The sequence below is a fragment of the Anopheles merus genome, chromosome X (genome assembly GCF_017562075.2).
Source record: "Anopheles merus strain MAF chromosome X, AmerM5.1, whole genome shotgun sequence".
Lineage (NCBI taxonomy): Eukaryota > Metazoa > Arthropoda > Insecta > Diptera > Culicidae > Anopheles > Anopheles merus.
The window spans coordinates 15,581,393-15,599,078 of NC_054081.1; the positions used below are offsets into that span (position 1 = coordinate 15,581,393).

General features: G+C 44.1%; 1 protein-coding gene across 10 annotated transcripts in view; it reads left to right on the plus strand.

Annotated features, from left to right (window-relative positions):
* Positions 1-17,294, plus strand: part of LOC121595704 (protein amalgam) — a 58,442-nt gene extending 41,148 nt beyond the window's left edge. For 8 of the 10 annotated variants that reach the window (XM_041919888.1, XM_041919896.1, XM_041919913.1 and 5 more), the window contains 6 exons: positions 624-1,083; positions 1,277-1,405; positions 7,341-7,460; positions 9,976-10,146; positions 15,749-15,819; positions 16,333-17,294. In XM_041919888.1, coding sequence (XP_041775822.1) covers positions 624-1,083; positions 1,277-1,405; positions 7,341-7,460; positions 9,976-10,146; positions 15,749-15,819; positions 16,333-16,554 — 1,173 coding nt within the window. In that variant the 3' untranslated portion in view covers positions 16,555-17,294. The remainder of the gene's footprint in view (positions 1-623; positions 1,084-1,276; positions 1,406-7,340; positions 7,461-9,975; positions 10,147-15,748; positions 15,820-16,332) is intronic. The other 2 variants (XM_041919951.1, XM_041919945.1) reach the window with 1 other exon arrangement.
* Positions 17,295-17,686: the final 392 nt, after the last annotated feature.

Below are 17,686 nucleotides of genomic sequence, written 5' to 3' on the forward strand. Positions count from 1 at the left end.
CATCCCCGTAGCCTGTGTGCATGTCCGTGTATTCCAAACGCATGACCCGTTCGCTTTTCCTACCGTGTGTGTGTGTGTCGTTTTGCACTATCACTCCTCACCCAATGTCGACTAATCAAACCCAGGTTGATCACCAGGAACGTGCATGCAGGCAGACAGTGACCCATTGACCCGGAGCCCAGACCGTATGCTGCTGTGAAGAACGACTTACTGCAGTAAAAGTGAGACGACAAACTCACACAAATGCGCAAAAAAAAACGCGGATAAAAGGAACACATGGGTCACTGCTGGCTGCATGTGAAAGCTCGCTGCTCGCTGTACGATTGCACTATTTCTTGTATGAGTGCGTTTTAAAGCGTGTATGAGTGTGTGCGTGTGTGTGTATGGATTAGTGTACATGAAAAGAGTGTATGTATGTGTGTGTGTGTGTGTGTGTGTGTGTGTGTGTGTGTGTGTGTGTGTGTTGTGTGTGTTTGTACTTTATGTTTATGTTAACCGATATGATTTCGTTCGATAGTACCGTTCATTAATAGTAGCCGGGGTTTGTTTTCTGTTTGCTGCTCGCTGCTGCTGTCATGCCGTATATCCTCCCCTCCTGGGACAACTATGCCAATGTCATGCAGGTGGCCTGGATTAAGGCGGACGCAAAAGCAATCCTGGCGATACACGAGCACGTCATCACGAACAATGGCCGGTTGTCGGTGACGCACAACGACTACAACACCTGGACGCTCGTGATCCGGAACGTCAAGATGGAAGACCGGGGCGTCTACATGTGTCAGGTCAATACGGATCCGATGAAGATGCAGGTAACGGATCGATCAGTAGCCCGGCTGCATCGCACTACAGTATCGCTGTCTCTCCCTTTCTTTCCCTCGCTGCTGTGGCAGACCGCTTTTCTCGAGGTGGTGATACCGCCGGACATCATCTACGAGGAAACGTCCGGCGACATGATGGTGCCCGAGGGTGGCTCGGCCAAGCTCATCTGCAAGGCGCGCGGCTACCCGAAGCCAAAGATCGTGTGGCGAAGGGAGGACGGGCGTGAAATCATCGCCCGCAATGGCACGCACGGCAAGATGAAAGGTACGTAGGGGAGCAAGCTATCGGTAAGCTGCCGTAAAGCAGTGCCAATTTGTTCAAGCTGAGTAGCTGAGCGAAACAAACCAGCAACAACAAAAAAAAAAAATACATCAGCAAAGCTTCTTCAGCGGTAAAGTCATCCTAACGCTCGTTCCGTTCACTGCACTTCTCTCCGTCTCACTCTCTTTACACACAGCAACGATAGTCGAAGGTGAGATGTTGTCGCTGACGAAGGTGACACGTTCCGAGATGGGAGCGTACATGTGCATCGCCTCGAACGGCGTACCACCGTCCGTGAGCAAACGGCTCAAGCTGCAAGTACACTGTAAGTAGCCGAAACCACCGAAACCACCGAAGGTACCGGAGAGTGAAACAGAATCTGTAGCCAAGACCCTACCCCCGAATCGTTTCATCCGAGTTCGGTGTGAATGGGACCGTGCACAGGCACAGTGGGCATTTCCATTCGCTCTGGCATGAACAGGCGGTATTTAAGAGTTTTGAATTTTTGAATCTTCAATATTAATGATTTAAAACATAATTGATCCTAGAACGATAGTAAACTCTTAAAAAGCTTGTTTGTAACATTGTGCGTAATGTTTGAAAATTGCTATCTGCTTACAGGGTTTTCCGAATCAATTTCCAATGTTTGTATCATTTTTCATTGCTTGCGATGTTTTTTTCAGCAGATGTCAAATGTTGCAATGGTATCACAATAATGTTTCAGTTCTGCAACATGATTTTCAACACGACTACAGCTGGATTGAGTTTAAATGTTCTTTGCGAGGTGTTGAAAATCAAGTGAAAGAATTGTCATTTTATTATGATGCAAATACACTATATGACAGCTGTTGAAAAACATCTTGGAGACGATGACTACAGGGTTTTCCAAGTCATTTTCAAATGTGCACATGTTTATTCACCGCCTTCAAGATGTTTTTCAACAGCTGTCATATGGTGTATTTGCTTCATAATAAATTTCAGTTTTTACACATGATTTTCAACACATAACGAAAAACTGAAAAACTCAATCCAGCTTAAATCATGTTAAAAATCATGCTGAAGAAATTATAAACTATTACGATGGAAATGAAATGTCCGATCGATGTGGAATAGCATTTTGCATGCGGTCAATAACAGTGTTTTCATTCGAAACTGACTTGGAAACCCCCTTATTTACCGCCTCCAAGGTGTTTTTCAACAGCGGTCAGATGGTGTATCTGGCTGTCAGAAGGCTTCATAATAAAATTTTAGTTTTTACACATGATTTTCCACACATCACAAAGAAACTGTCAAACTCAACTCAGCTTGAGACGTGTTGAAAGTCATGTGGAAGGACTGAAACATTATTGTGATGCAAATACAACATTTGACAGCTGTTGTAAAACACCCCGCAAGCAATGAAAAATGTACTAGACATTGGAAATTAACTCGGAAACCCCTGTAAAATGTACTGTGAAACTTAGTAGTAAATGAGGTTGCTATTTGTGAACTATCGTATGAAGTAAAAATGTGTACATATTTGTGTTCTTTTTTTACTTTATTTCTTAAATTGCTATTCTTAATTTAAGCTATACTTACAGATCTGTAATTTAAATTAACAGAGCAGTAATAGAACTGTCAAAATTCTTATTTACATTTAATAAACCAAACTTGCATTTAACATGCAAACCAGCGTGATGCCCTATTTACTGCAAAATAGTTCGCAAAAGGCATGATTTGCTCACCGATTGGCAACGCAGTAAAAAAAAATAAACTCAACACGCCCAGCAGGTTGCGCGAAATTTTGATCACCGGCGCCAACCACCGTGCGGTACTGTCCGGTGCAAGCGAGCCTAGCACTGCAAAGGTGAAACGGGCAAAGATGAACTACTGCCGGCCAGCCCACGGGCACGGAGCAAGATGCAAACCGCCGGGAGTCAAATCACACATTCCGGTCTCGTCCGAGCTATCAGTTTTATTCAGCGACCATTAAAATCCCCCCGAGACCGAGCCGTATCATCTGGGTTTCCTGGGGCCGTGGCCCACCCCCTGAGAGCCAACACGATGACGATGCCGTTCGGGTCGTTTGCCTTTACGGTCCGCTCGTACCCATTTTGCACAACCCCCCCTTGTCAGCCGAGAGTCCTCGGGTTAGGGCCGATGCGACCCACGATACGAACCGGTGCCCTTCCGGAACGCATACTGATGTCATGGTTTTGTCATCACATCCGGTACCGGCATGAAGGGATGAAGAGTGTTGCTGCTGCCGGAGAGTCATGGGCGAAATTTCAATTTAATTCAATTCTTACATTTGATGCTCTGGTCGGTACTGGCTAGGGCGCTATGTCGGCGCGTACCTTGCCCGGTGCTACCCAGACGCTTGATCTGCATCCAGCGCCGCACTGTCTCTTCATTTTCGTACTCCATTACGAACCTTCGCCCTGGTACCTTTCACAACCACACACACACATTCGTTTTGTTTTTTGGATTTTTTTTCCTGCAAGAGAGAAGCTTCGGGACGTCCTTGGGCGGCTTCTCATCATCGTCACTATCGGCTTTTTGCGAAAGACCAACGACCCGAGGGCTGAGGTTTTGTACCAAGCTGGAACCTGAACGCCCCGAACAAGCAGGAGCGGTGACAATTACCATACAAATGTTAGTCATGTTATTAAAAATACCGTAACCCTACCCGCTACCTTCCATTCTCGCCCGCACTCACTACAATACTATCAACAATCTCAGCCCGCCAGGATGGGGTTTTTTAGGTGTGTGTGTGTGTGTGTGTGTGTGTGTGTGTGTGTGTGTGTGTGTGTGTGTGTGTGTTGCAGAGCCAAAACCGGCGGCCGAAAATTCGACACCGATGCCTTACTGGCTAGACCCAGTGTATGGAAGTTTATGGTTCATTATGCGTTTTGCTGGTGCCTGCCGGAGCGAAAGACAAAAACGACACGGCAACGTGCCTACCCGGGGACGTTGCTTATCGTTGCCGTCAGCTTCCAAGTTCTACCCCACTGCTGCCATGCCCCATCCACCGCCCGACCGTACGAAACGAAAAACGCTGCCAAGGAGCAGCGCAATTGGGAGGAAGCTCGGAAGCTGCTGGTGCTAATGTCGTAAAATGAAGGGACACATTTTAAAACCCCCTCCACTCTGCCAGTCCGTCGAAACCCTTTGCACGGCCGTTACATTTATTGGACTCCCTTGCCGCCCCTTTCGCCAGCCATGAAACGCACTGTGGCGCACTTTATGCCACAAGTCGTGCGAGCGTTGAGCGGGGTTAATTTTCATCTCCAGTCCCAGAAATCGGAAGCGTATTTGGACAGTGCGCCGCACCAGTAACTGGCATTCAATCGTAGCCGAACTGCAGCATTGTCTCTACTTTAAATGCACGTTCAAAGAGGGAACTCTCTTGCAGTTTCCGTTCGTTCGTTGGGAGTGCCGAAGTGAGCTCACTCGCCTCGCTCATAAGCCGCTCAGTGTATCCTCCTGGTACGAGAGAGAGAGAGATGGAAAAAAATAGGGCCTAGCGCTAAATTAACACGCTGTAACTGAGCGCTACTCCTTGTCACGTTCACCGGCCTACCTCCATGAAACCTTCCCCCCCCCCCCCCCCTGCGCCCGGGGAAGCGTTTAAGCTAATCGCTCAAACCCGTTCACTGCCACACGTTGAAAGGCGGCCGAAAGGGTTTGCAGGACATTTCTATCTCCCTTTACACCCGGCGGCAGCACAGCACCCCACCCGCTCACCAGCACCCTTCGAAAGGGGTGAAAAACTTTTCCCATGAACACCGTCCTGGCGGTTTTGGCGCGGCCGGGGCGGGCTGCAGGGAGTTTGCGTTTTTGTTTGATGTGGCAAGTGTTTGTGTGCCGTGGAATATTGTTTGATAATTATTATTAATTTTAATACCTTTTCCTCGCTGCCCCCTCCACCTTCTCCATCCCCGCTGTCTACTAATCGGTGTCCCACAGCGTGACACAGTGAGCGGTGAGAGGGTGTAGTGTAGGCGAAGTGCTTGGCCGTAAAGTGTGTCAATGTTGCACATAAAACACTCCGAAAACAGGTGTAAATTAAACACGTCCCACAGCACGGGAAGCATGTGCCGGTTGGCGTTTATGATTTCTTACCCCGGCAGGGGGAAGCAACCTCCTTCCACGTCGTCTATTTGGGTGGGGTTTTCCGCAACCGCTGGCAATGGCTGCACGTGGCGTGCGCTTGTAGCTCAATATGAAATATGACGAAACCCGTGCGAAACGTGCGCGGGGTGTAAAAGTGGCGTTGCCGGTGCTACACTGTCAAGATTTGAGGTTGTAATTATGCGAAAGCAAGCTTAAATCGAGACCGTTCCATTGTTGTGCCAAGATTTTATAATTGCTTTATTTGGAAAGGGAAAGAGCAAACCGAATATTGGCACATTTTTTGGGACTAAACGAGCTCTGTTTCAAAACTACAATTCAAAGGTTAAAAAACAAATCTGGCAAGGTGGACATATTTATGAAGGTCCAGGAAGATGGTTGGATGAACATAGCAAAGGGCGCTAAGGATCCGATTATCGTGTGGTGGACAAAGGTTTCTTTCCAATCTAACTTGAAATATCGACACCGACTTAGGAATACTTTTTACTTCTATATTTTCCGGACAACGTTTCCTCTTAGTATACAGTTTCCTTAATGACCTAATTTCTATTCCTAGCCCTTATTTATACTACTCCTTTTCGCGCTAAAATTTACCCTACGTTTTTCTATTGGCTAAAAGTATTTATCTTAAACATATCTTATGTGGCTATTAGCTTATATCCCTATCCTATTCTATCATATGCCCTATATTATATCCTTATCTAGCTAATGCATTTTTATGTAATTTACTTGCTATAATTGTTCCTATCCTTCCTATCCTTCCCATCATACCATAAACGATCGCTACCATAATTGCTTACTATAAATGATTATTCCTAGTATTATACTAATTGCCTAACTACCAGGCGCTACAATCGGAATCTTTTTGAATTTGATGGCTATATGCGACAAACTTTAAATATGTAAATGATTTTGGAACATTTTACAACTACTTTCGGATCGCACGGAAATAACAACTCACTCGGTCGATAGTTAGCGTAAGAGAGAGAGAGAGAGAGAGAGTTCAATTTAATAAGTATGCTCGAAACATGCTGTGTGTATGTTTATGTGTGTATGCTGGTTGGTTCAGTAATGAACAATCGAGCGGCAGCAATCGAGCGCTACATGTTGAAATAATTTTGTTGAAAGTCTTAAATTCTTACTGTACCACTTTATGATTCTACAACTTTATTTTCCCATTGACGATGTCGTAAATCAGATGTCAGCCGATATCGCGAATAAATGAACACATTTAAATAGTCGTGTAAAGTTCAGTTTGGTTCAACCAAGTTCATTTGCTGTTCATTCCTGTAAAAATAAACGATCGTCAAAACAGTTAACGACTGCTCGATATCGCATATAGGCAAACACAATTGTTTAATGGTTCAATAATATTAACCGGTAAAATACCATTAATCCCGAGTAAATAACCGTGGATTTTTGTTCCAAAATTGAAAATACCTGGTTTGGTACATCTCAGGCCACAAAAAGTAAAAAAAGAAAAATTAACAACAAAAAACCAATTTTGTTCAATAACATAAGCTATCGGAGGAAGGTGAGCGGGTGGTGGTACCAGAACAATTTCTTGCAACGTAAAAAATTTTTACACCTGAAAAAAGAGAGGGTCGGAAATTTGCTATTTTGCCGTTACGTAATTAATGCCTTACTCGTATTCAAAGAAACGTGGTATTTGCAAATTTGACTATTTTTGAATCAGATGTTTGCGATTAGACAAAGACGGCAGAATAACTTAAACTTTGACTAAAACAAGTTAATTTTAATAAACACAAAACAAATAAATTTGAAGCACAAAGCACGAAAAGCAAATTTTACGCAAGTACTATTTTAAATAATTAATTTAGTGTCCAGTTGATTCTTCTTCTACGTGGACATACCGGCTTTCGTGACTTATTCAGCAGTTCAGTTATATTCTTGCTACGGAAGCGCAGTCCGTATGAGGCTTGAACCCATCTCGGGGATGCTATTGGGTCGTACGAATTGACGACTGTACCACGGGACTCCCAAATCAATCAAATTGCTCGTCCCACATTGATCAACCAAATTAATTATAACCAAAAAAATTGCATGTACAATGGTAGCAATGAATCGTAGCCCAAAATTAAAACGAAAAAAAGAACTCACACATGGCCTTTTCTTTCTTTCAACAGTTCATCCGCTAATCCAGGTGCCAAACCAGCTCGTCGGTGCGCCGCTCGGCACGGACGTAACGCTCATCTGCAACGTGGAGGCATCCCCGAAAGCCATCAACTACTGGCAGCGTGAGAATGGTAAGTCGACAGCTTCAAGCAACCAGTGGAAACCAAGAGAACAAAAATCCTCCATCAAACAAACCATGGCAAATCTTGATCGGGCCGAACCAAGGTACGGGCAGGGCTCACCAGCGTGAACCATTATGGAATAAGCGGCTAGGCGCCTCCACTATTACGGGCGGGCGTAATTAATCTTCACTAATGCATGGGGGGGGGGGGGGTCTTGAGGGGGCCACCTGAACAAACAAACACACAAAAATCCACTTCCATCCCATCCAACAATCCCAGCAGGAGGGCAGCCGCGAGCTGTAGCTACCCAAAACTGGTTGCAAACAAACGCCACCGGAGCGGGAAAAAGCGTTTGCCTTTTCCCTTCTGATGCTCACACACACAAACACACACATCGAAACTTTTTGCGTACAATAAATGCAATTTTGAGTTGAGCGGGGAATGGGTAGCATTTTTTATTCCCTTTTTTTGCTGCAGCAAAAATATTACCCTAACGCCCAATGCCGGGCCCAATGTTGTGCTGACGTGCTTGTGCGATGGGTTGCGTTTAATTTATTGAAAATTAATTTTCGCACAGCCACACACACGCATACGGTGGCACTGGCCGTTTGGCTTCCCTCCCTCCTCCCTCTTTTGTTTAACGTGCATCAACACACTCACACACGTGCAAAGGCGTTTCACACGAAGGAGAGCTTCCCGCAAGCTGCGCGCATTGCCCAACGGCAATAGAAGCGAATATTTTCGAAATCGTTTATCTCGTGGCCAGCTGTTGATTACTTGAAAGCTCAGGTCGCATTCAGAGGCTCACGGAAGGTATGGCAAAGAGTTTGGAATGCAAGTCCCGGTAGTGAGTAAAAAGTATGCACTCCGCAGCACGCTCCCAGCTCCACTAATATTCACCAACCGAGCAGGAGGCACAAATTTTGAAACCCATTTTTTGCCCTCCCTCCTTTCCTTTGCCTTTTGCTGTTGCGCTTTTCACGCACAATGGTCGACGCACAAACTGCTACTACATCCCCTTGCTCCCCTCACCAATTCGACAGTTACACATACAGACACATAGTGCGGTGGCTACCGGTTTGCGCCTTTTGCTATCGCGTCATCGCGGTGCATGGTCATTTAAAACGCAATTTCGGCTATCATCTCCTGCTGCCGTTTTTACCCTCATCCAGTTGAATTCTCACCCTCCGCCCACTTTTTGTCTCCCCATCAAACCGAAGCATTCATTGCACCGATTGTGTGCTGCATCGCATAAACGATACCGTTTAGCAGGCCGACGCATTACAGTCAAGGCGCGTGACGGTAGGAGACGAGCAAAAAAACGCATCGTGGTGGACCTAGAACGCAAGGGATGGTTTTTTTATGATGTGTGTACCTCTTCCTCTTGATTCTACACTCACACACAGACACACACACACACGTTTAAGTGGGATGGCGTGCTGTGTGTGGTGCGTGCAGAAAACAGCGCGAACGTGACGATCCCGCAAGAGACTCGGCCAGCATTATGCACGCAAACTGTACGGGCCGCGCCAGCACGGACATGGCGGCAGCAAAAGCAGTGCATGTATTTTGCATTATCTGTTCAAATTGTAATTATTTATTCAATGTTATGAATGTAAATAAGTTAAATTACTTGTTAATCATAAAATACACGCACGTGCCGGTGGTCGGCGCCGCCTGCTGTTTTGTTGCAATGCGCGAGAAATTCACAAATTTGTTGCCAGCCAGGCGCTGGAGTGCCGAAGGAAGAGGAGAAGGAGGGGGAGAGAGTGAATGCCCGCTCTGTGGGTAGCGTATTTCCCCCCACATGAGCTCAGGGAAAACCAACGAAACAAGCACGCACGTAGCAGGTGCAGCTGAAGTCAACCACTATCGCGGGTTCCTCGCCAGGTGGCGCTACCGGCCCGAAGCGTGGCTGACAGCGCCCCCCCCAGCAGTGGTGCGAGCGGCACACAGCAGGGATGATTATTTATTTTGTTTAATGAAATAAATATTGCAAGCTCGCGTCGTTGCTTCTCGGCACTGCCCAACCGGCAGCGGGAACTAAGGAAAGGTGTGCGGGTGAAAGGGCAAGGGGGAAAAAGAACGAAGCGGGAGTCATTATGGCACTCGCGCACCAACCCACCCACCCACTAAAACATATTTACACACAAATCCAAACCTGTTTGTGTGCTCGGTGCCGTTGTTTGCTCGTTTTAAAGTGTCCACCAACGCACAACCGCCGGTGCACGTTTTGCGTTCGATTGCCCACTGCAGCTGATGTTTATCGAGTGTCGAGTGTGTCTCAACGATGCCCGTTCGATGGCGAATTTGCCAAATGGCTGGGCAGTGTCTCTGTCTGATCGGTTTTCGAACGCTTCTCTAACTGTGCATCAGCCTAAACCGGATGCTTAGCCGCGAAATGGAATGTTACATTGATTTGTTCTCATTTTCCCTCTCGCTCTCTCTCTCTCTCTCTCTCTTTCTCTCTTTCTCTCTTTCTCTCTCTCACTCTATCTCTATCTATTGTGTCTCTATATTGCAGGTGAAATGATCATCTCAAACGAGCGTTATCTGATGAACGAGAACGAAAGCTCGATGTACGCGGTCCAGATGACGCTGGTCATTCGCAAGCTGCACAAATCGGACATGGGCGGCTACAAGTGCATCTCGAAGAACAGCATTGGGGACGCGGAGGGCACGATACGACTGTACGGTAAGTTGTACCTGTTCGACTTCGTGGAGAATTTGTGTTCTTTTTTTCTGATTTACTATGACCAAGTTCCTAAATGCAAAAACACATATAAATTGGCTGCATTTTTCTGCAGAACGGCATCAATCTAGGGACTATGTTTGCAATTGAAGGGATACAGTACGGATTTCATTACTCACAGTGCAAAATAAGGTTGTTAAGGGTCATTTTGACGCTAATTTTATCGAATGAATCAGCGTTTAAAATTAGTTTCGGTAAGAACGTTCCAATTAAAATTGTCAAATTATATTCTTGGAGCTTTTGTCTTTAAAATGTCTACATTAAAAAAAAAACAGTCACAGCAATAAATTATTTACTTTATAATTTTGATTTTTGAGACAATCAAAAACATTTGACACACTTTAAAAGGATTATCCTTGGACGAATTATATCCTTAAGAACAACAACATTACTGTGAAATAAAAAAATAGATTGAATTAATTTTCTATAAAACATTCAAAACCAATTTGGGTAAGTATACTAATGCACAGTGGAAGCAGCCCATATCAACACCGAGATAAAAATATGTTGTTAGTAGATCTGAATATTTTCTATTGAATAAGGATGTTATATTCTATTTTGCTTTAGAAATTCTTCCAATTTCACATAATTGGCTACAATTCGATTGTCTAGCAGTTTTCTTGTGTTGGTACAGTATGTTAGCCCTATACGTAAATTAAGACCGAAATATAAAGTATCATCAATTAAAAAAAAACATTAAAGAGTGTATTTATATTTTCATTTACAGGTGGTCAGACTTTGCTAAGACTAATATGTCTCTAAAAATGGATGCAAACAAAATTATAAGCAAAATCAAACCGTAAAAAACATAAGGTCATATTACTGTAAAAACGAACACAGTTATTAAAATTAAAGCAGTAACACGAATATTTCACAGTTCATGACAGGTCGTGCTTTACTTATGTTTAAACCAAATCTTAAATAATACCTACGAGTATATTATTGTCTATGAAAAATCTTCATTTTAAATGCTATTAAATGGCCTTTCTAAAACACTATTAACTTTCAAAATCAAAGCATAATTTTTTTTATATTATAGTTGAAAGATGCTCCTTCCATTTGGCTAAATATGAAGGATTTGAAACATTTTTCAATTGTTTTTGCTTGCAATCCACGGAGTTTAGAAGTTTTTTTTTTGGCTTTCTCAATGTACTAGTATCTACTAAAATGCAAACATATTCCCGGCATTGAAATATAAAAGTTCAAAAATGATTTTCATCCCGGTCTGCTTCCACTGAGCAATGGTGGTTTTAGCACCAATTATGCCTATAATGAACAATTTTTTCGCTCTTAAACAGTTAATTTGAGTACTGAAACCACGAATAGATTTTTTTATGCCAAATGCCTACATTTTAAACTATTTGCACTTCATTGGTTCCGTGGTGGCAACTTCCGTTTGTTAAATATCACTGTTTTAAAATGTGCGGCCAAGATGATTGCCATCTTTTTACCGTTTTGCTAAGAGCAGTACTGCAAGATTTCTTTAAACATTTGGTTGAAAATTGCTCTCTTGTTCTACACATTTTAGGCTCCTAGAAAAGATGTAAACTTTTGGCATTTTGCAATTATTTTTACTGGAGTAAGATTGGTATCTTGATGGCATATTATTGTCAAAACCGGTGTACTTACCCTATTGAAAATAATTTAGCCTATTGCATAGGAAAAATCGTCCAGCCCCTAGAACAGACTTGTCTAGTAAAAGCCTTTCAAAGATTATACTCAATTATCAGAGACGCTAGAATTATAGTTTCATACTTTTTACATTGAAAATGAAATTAACCTTTACATCCCAAATATGCAATCAAAGTACACGAGCGTTACTCTGTAGCTAATTATTATTATTATTATTATTATTATTATTATTATTATTATTATTATTATTATTATTATTATTATTATTATTATTTTCATTTTATTATTATTATTATTATTATATTATTATTATTATTATTATTATTATTATTATTATTATTATTATTATTATTATTATTATTATTATTATTATTATTATTATTATTATTATTATTATTATTATTATTATTATTATTATTATTATTTTTATTATTATTGATTCACTGTATAATATAGTCTCGGTAAATATGCCGGTTTTGTGACCAAACTAATCGAATAAAAAATATTAAACCATTAAAATCATCAATAAACGCACATTTCCTAAAGATCTAAAAATGTCCTCAGTGTTAGACATTTTATGCTCTGCAGTACGTAATCGGCAAAAGATAATCTTAATCATCTGAACCAAATCGCAACGCCAAACTCCATTTGAAAAAAGGTGAAGCAAACCCTCCCCCAGAACGATACACAAACACGCATCACAAACACTTTGTGTGAGATTTTGAATTGCACGCTCGCAACAATGGGACCCCGGGGAGTTGGGCGTGAGCAGAAAACGCAACACTTGGCCGCAGAGTCGAATGGCTCGAAAGTGCTCTCCTGGGGGCAAACGGCAACGTAAAAGCAATTCTTTCCTGCCCCCGAAAGCCGAAAGCCGAAGAAGAAATCTCTCCGCAACGGAGAAAACCCCGCTGAATGGAAAAGCAAACATACGCGCACACACACAAACACATATACACATACACAAAACTCCTACAACGGAGCACATTACAAGCAACACAATCGGGGGCACACTAGACAAGAAAAAGAAAACTCGAAAACCTCCACGACCCTACCACTCACAGCTCCAGCGATGACGATGGAGATGATAATAATGATGATCGGATGACGATAGCAGTGATGCCTGATCCGGGTGTGCAGAGGGCCGGGACAAGTTCACCGCCACCGCAGGGAGTGGTAGCAATAAAAAAAAAAGATCCGAAAGAAAAGCGATCTGACATGCTTCGGGTAAAAGTGTAAACCTAGCCTTCCCATTCCCCCAAAGTGGAACACCGAAGGACCTATGCGCGGTAACATTCTTTTCACGATGCAAGACCGCCCAACAATGAGGGAGGGGAGCGAAGCAGCGCGTGGCAAGGGTAAAGGCATGGTTGTTGGTTGTCTGCCCGCACATGTGGTTCGATGAAAAATGGAACGTACCCGGCTATTATCCGGGCGGGAATTCAGAAATGATTCGCCTCAGTTTGGAGACTCATGCTGCCCGGGCTAGATAGATGGAAGGATACAGGCGGTGGCAGACCCTCTGCGTCCCAAACCTACCGCCCGCACTTTGCTCACATGTTTGAGCGAGCGCTCGAATGACGACGAATCCCTCGGTGATCCTTGAGCAAATCGCAACACAAACACACCGCGCCAACACCAACACCTGCAACGACAGCCAGCACGAAACAACAAAAAAACCTTCCCGTTTTGCCCTTGCAACCCGACCCCGACTCGGCAGTACATCTTAACCCGCCGCGTGCATACATAAAAATGAAACCAGCTGTCCACCCTTCACTCCCGGCAGCGCGAGCAGCCGCTTGGCGAGATGTGAACTGCGTCTTTGGGGCGGATGTGCGAGGTGGAAAAGTAGCAGGTGGGATTTTGGGGACCGCGCGGGGATTCTTGTTTCGCCATTGGACTTCCCCGTTTCCGAAACCCGGTCCACCGCAACTGTGTGCAGTGGAATTTGTGTTAACAATACGTTCGCCACTTTACGGTGCGAGAAGAAAAACAAAACAAGCACAGCAACAGCAGAAGAGAAGAAACAAACACATACGCATACACAAACCAAACACATGATGGAACAGGATGGCAGACGCAAAATCCACTATCCATTGAAAGTTACCAACCGTTAACGACGGCGTTGGTAGTTGTCGCTTTCTATCTCGCTTATGTATGATCTTCCCATCTTACTGGGAAAATCCTTTCGATGACGAGGTATTTTGCTGCAAATTAAACTTGCTAGCCTTAAGTAATGAGAAGAAATGTACGTAGTTTCAACAAAATAATGAAGCACCAGGGTAGTTAATATTTTCGCAGGACAATTCAGTTGAAAAAATAATTGTAGTGTTTGACGATTGGTTAAAACTCCGACAAACAACACAAAAGTACAATAATTGCATACATTTAGGCAGTTATAACACTATTTTTTCGAATAGATTGCATACGTTTAGGCGCCTTGTTCTCTTGCGATGTCTTGCGAAATCAAACTTTCCAAACCTACCGAAATGATGAAAGTACGTTGCATACTTTTAGGTGCAACTATCATTATTTTACTCGCAAGCAAAAAATTGCATTCTTTTAGGCGAACGATGTTTGTTTCAACTGCAAAAGCTGCCCAACAAAGCATGCTGTTCGCCACTCCAACCACGGCCTCGGCAGCACACTCTAACCGATTACAGCCCTTTTCATGTCTCCCCTTTTCAAACCATACACTGACGGGTAGTGTGTGTGTGTGTGTGTTTTTTTTTGTGTTTGTGTCGCTTTGCATTGTGCCCCTGGCTCGGTTTCTGCACTAAGCCGTGGCACACAAAGCGCAAAAGTGCTCTCGTTTGCTGATCATCTTCGTACGCTATTATCAAAGATCGACCGGCAAGGCACATGTATGCGAACAGCAGCATTCCCACACACACACACACACACTGACCGGCGTCATGGAAAACGCTTAAAATATTAAAAATCATTGTGCTTTCATCGCAACCACACAATGCGTTTCTACCGGGGAAAAAATGGATGGGTGGTGTTTTTGGGGATGTTAAGGTGCGCGAAATGGTACGAGAGTGTGTACTACCCAACTGCTGCCGTTCGTAGCACATCGCGTATGTGCCCGGCCTCTGATAACTTTTACATTCTCTCGTGGTCCTTTTTTATCCGCTATTTTGCCTACACCGATTCTGCGCCGGCACAGGTAAACTTTTGTTGACAAATTGGTGGTGCTCTACCCTTGGACAGAAGAGATTGAAAAGCGAGAGAAAGAGCGACAGACAGGGAATAAGAGCGAAAAAATAGCACGCTAAAAAAACGATGAACACAGAATAAAACGTATTATCGTGCAGATGGAGCGCGGGCACCATGGAAACATAATCGCATCGCGCACCGATACCGTGACTCAGCGGACAAATATTCGGACATTCATTGCCCGATTTACAAGTGCGATTTTGGGTTCGTTTTGCTCCTTTCTTTACGCTGTTTGTGACCATTTGTAAACTCGTTCGTAGCAGATGAATTTTTGCCACGATAAACCTCCACGAAAGCACGACCGGATTAGAAATTATTGTTCTGTAATGTCGGCTTACAGTCACTATTGTTGTACCGGGGACTAATGTCCACGCTTCGCTTACAATTTCCGTGCTCCAGCACGACCGTCGGATTTTAATCCTACCCGTATAAGCTCTGACAAATTTAGCATCTACCAATTCAAAATCTCACAGCAATATTATGTGCAATTTTCAAACTCCAATGTGATTCACACTACTTGGGTAATAAAACCATTCTACCAGAGCTCACTTGCTCAATCCACCGCAGCAGTACAGCCGGAATTATCTTCGATTTGTTTGCCTTGTTTTTAACGAACACTACAAAATCCCTAATTAAATGTGCTTCCATTCTCATTCTCTTCGTTACATCTTCTGCTGGCTGCTGGCTGAAACAGAGATGGAGCTGCAGAAGAAAACCAAGTCGGCACACCGCGTCAACAGCGTCGAGGATACCTCAGGCAACGACGTAAGTAGCTTGTCCTTTTCTTTTTGCATTCCGTACAGCCTTCGGTTCCCCGCCCCTACCTCCCTGGTGGACAAATTTTAGCATGCACTGCACCAAAACCCTTCCGGTCAAACAAAAACCATCATAATGAGCCGATTGGGTTTTTGCGGCTTGCGAAATGCCTTGCCTTGCGCCACAGCAAACTTTAATTAGTACCTTATCTCGCTGGAAGACGCCAGACGGTGCGGTGGCGAGGGAATGGGACAGGCACGTTGGGTCCAATCGGCTAGCAGTCGTAGCCGATGTGCTCCATACTAATGAAGTTTGCTACACTTTCGCCCCAAAATGGATTGAACGTTCAAGAACGTATCGGAAAAGGAGGAAAACAGTTCTCAAACCAAAAAAATAACAACCTTCTCAAAGTCGACACCGTTTCGGTCGCTTTCGGTTAGCCCCCGATAGTGTCTTTCTTCCTGCGCTTACCTTCCGGGTTTTCCGGCTTCCTTTCTTTCTACCTTGCAAACGCCCCGGCAGGAAATCAACTCTACGCCCAACATCGACCAGTCTGACGAGAGCAACAAAATCCACAAAAATGGCCGGCTTTATAAGGGTTTGCAGGCGGGCGAACACGACCTAATCAGCTCCAGCACTAGCGATGCGTCCGTCCGTGTAGGCCCGGTCACCCTGTGGCCGCTGGTGGTTGGCGCCCTGGCCCTAGCCCTCTCGCATGGTAACACGCCACGGGTGCGCTGTTAAGCGGAACAACACGGGGGGGAGAGCGGCCTAGCGCATACGGTTCACCGTCAGCAACAACCGTCACCTCGATACGCACCGGAAGGAATGGATGCAGTTTGCTGCATGTTACCGAAGCTTCGGTACACCTTGTTGCAGTGTTACAGCGGCAGGTCCAGCACGACGAAGAGAGCAAATCGTTCACGAAACGTTTCACGCGACTAGGACACAAACATTACACAAAAGACCGGCTCTCGAATCATACATGGCGGTATAACGATTGAGATTGATTTCACTCGAATGCGCCTAAAGGTATACTGTGCATTACAAAATGACGCTCATTGTATTGCGTGTCCTTTTACTGCGCGCCACGAGTTAAGGTTTAATAGCTTTTTCTTTTTGTTAACTCACCCTCTAGCCATCATACAACTTAAATGTATACGTACACAATATAGAAGCTTGTTTTGGGTTGATTTCTGTTTTCGAAAAAAAATGCTATAAAGTAATCAAAATAATTATCTCATTTTCTCACCGTGTTCGTGGTTTTTTGAGCTGTGAGTAGGGAACTTTGTATTATATAAGACAAGTCTTCTACGATTGGACTACCAATTAGATCGAGGAAAATGGGAAAATCATCTACTACCACTATAAGCTGTAGATTATGCAGTGCTCATCAAAGTATTGTCCGAATGCATTTGTGCGTGCGTGTGCGTGTGCGTGTGTGTGTGTGTGTGTGTGTGTGTGTGTGTGTGTGTGTGTGTGTGTGTGTGTGTGGGTGTGTGTGTGTGTGTGTGTGTGTGTGTGTGTGTGTGTGTGTGTGTGTGTGTGTGTGTGTGTGTGTGTGTGTGGTGTGTGTGTGTGTGTGTGTGTGTGTGTGTGTGTGTGTGTGTGTGTGTGTGTGGTGTGTGTGTGTGTGTGTGTGTGTGTGTGTGTGTGTGTGTGTGTGTGTGTGTGTGTGTGTGTGTGTGTGTGTGTGTGTGTGTGTGTGTGTGTGGAGTAAGTTGCACAGGCTTTGTCATTCCATTGTTTAACTACAAACATTGGATACGTGTCCGAAATATTGCTCACGACAAGTTTAGATTCGTGATCGGGTTTGTCATGCTCATGATCGGATGCGCGTGATCGCGTGCATAGGTTTGAATGAACTCATACTAAG